The 1,967-nt window shown below is 49.4% G+C and overlaps 1 protein-coding gene across 1 annotated transcript in view; it reads right to left on the bottom strand.

The window, feature by feature from the left end:
• LOC106817706 (pre-rRNA-processing protein TSR1 homolog) overlaps positions 1–1,967 on the bottom strand; it is a 15,152-nt gene that overhangs the window by 4,567 nt on the left and 8,618 nt on the right. The window contains exons 5-7 of the mRNA XM_014822397.1: positions 1,935–1,951; positions 1,501–1,753; positions 1,080–1,182 (exon numbers count right to left, since the gene is read on the bottom strand). Coding sequence (XP_014677883.1) covers positions 1,080–1,182; positions 1,501–1,753; positions 1,935–1,951 — 373 coding nt within the window. The remainder of the gene's footprint in view (positions 1–1,079; positions 1,183–1,500; positions 1,754–1,934; positions 1,952–1,967) is intronic.

Here is a 1,967-nt window from a genome sequence, read left to right as displayed (position 1 = left end):
TCGACAACGTGTCAGGTGCGGTTGAGACGCTTCACCAACACTTGCGTGGTGGCTTAATGCCCGGTGATTAAATAAATTAAACGATCGAAACAACTTCATCGTTTACGTGATTGTGGACTTCTCACGTTGCGAATTGCTACGATGCATCACCATCATGGATATTTTTATCAGCGCAATACGTAGCGATTCGGATAAACTGAAAATTGAAAATAACTGAATAGATTATCGATATAATCCAAGTTTGTTCGTCACTTTGCGCGCGCAAGGGTTCGTACCAGCCTGGCAACACTCCATCAACATCGGTCGCCTCCTTCAGAACTCTCTTCTTCGTTCGCGCAAAGTTTTGAAACTGAAAGATCTTCGCATAATCCGATGGCAGGTTTTCCTTAGGATCCCACGGCGACGTTCGGAAGCTACTCAGGCCGCGGTACTTCTGGAACCGCACCTGCAAATCAGGGAAATAATTGCTTTTAGTCTGTGGAAAAAATGGCTCTTGTCAAAAATTTTACGGGAGTGATTTTGGAGGTTTGAAGAGCGAATCGCTCATCGCTCCCGTGTATTTTTTACCCTACTGCAAATACAGTGTAGCCCCGTTATAACACGATGGTCGGAGTCCATAAAATGTCATCACGAAAAAAGCGGGGTCGCACTAAATTGGGGTTATATATACGGGGGCTATATAAGAGCAAAAAAGGGGTCCAACGACTCATCGCGTTATATCCGAATTCGCGTAAAATCGGAGCGCGTAAAATCGGGATTCCACTGTATTCGAAGGGCACCACCGTGATTAAACATGCGAGAAAAATTAAACCATCGCTTCCACTCTCCTACTCCTGCTACCGCAGACAGAGCAGTCGCCTTCTCCTTCACCGCGATTTACACCAAAGCCAGGCTTTTTACACATGGACCTTTTCTATACCCCAAAAAAGTCATTTCTCAGAAAAATCCCCGTACTTTTCACGGTTTTCCGGTACCGGTTTGAACCCCCCCCCCATACACACACGCGTGCACACACACACCACCCCACTCTACACACACATACACTTCTCCCTCCCTCCCTCTCTCGCTGTCTCGCTCACCATCACTCTTCTCCTTGAACACAATGACGGAGGCAGGAGGGAACATGATCGGTGCATAGACTGTCGCCACAGTGGCCACGTCGTGTGGGAGGAACCTTTGAAACTACGAAAAAAGAAACAGTGTAAAGATGGCGACCATCTCAAGTCGTCAGCCAGTAGCAAGCAACGCAAGGTGAGCGCGCATGATTTTCTGATGCATAACGGCATTCGACGGCATATCAAATACAATTATTGAATTCACCATTTTCGTACTCATCTTTATCTCTATAGTTCTCACTATCGTCGTCATTGTCGTCATCAGAGTGACGAACTCTGAAGTTTGAAGTTTCATTTTAAGTGAAGCCGCGACATTTGGAGGCACCACTTTGAACTCTCTTCGACCCCTGCACGAACTCACGCGCACACGTGATCGAAAGCTCACCTTGTGCTTGCCGCCCGTCGTGTGCTCGGAGAACGTAGCGGACGCCGCGAAGCGCCTGTAGCCGACGTGAAACACGAGTCGGTCCTTCGACTTGATCGGCTGCTGGTTGCCGGGGCAACGCTTGACGACGAAGTGCGCGACCGACATCTTCTGCTCGTGTGGCAGCAGGCCGTAGAGCACGATCGGTCGCGCGGCGGCGGTGTGTTGTTCCATGAACGAGCGCGGCACGTTCGCCACGTGAATCGTCACGTACCTGCGAACATCCGACGACGAGGATCAGCTACGCCAGCGCCCCCTTCCCCACCGGCCCTCCGACTCGTCGCGTTCGCGGTGGTTTAATTTTCGCGAATTCCGTGAAGATAACAACGCGAATAATTCGTACCGAATAATACCGAATATTTCATAATCCACCGACCGCGAAATTAACCACTCACGAAATTGTCCGACAAGTCTGAATTCGCGAAAAT

This window comes from Priapulus caudatus, unplaced genomic scaffold (assembly GCF_000485595.1).
Source record: "Priapulus caudatus unplaced genomic scaffold, Priapulus_caudatus-5.0.1 Scaffold1834, whole genome shotgun sequence".
Lineage (NCBI taxonomy): Eukaryota > Metazoa > Priapulida > Priapulimorpha > Priapulimorphida > Priapulidae > Priapulus > Priapulus caudatus.
This window is presented reverse-complemented; position numbering and strand designations above follow the sequence as displayed.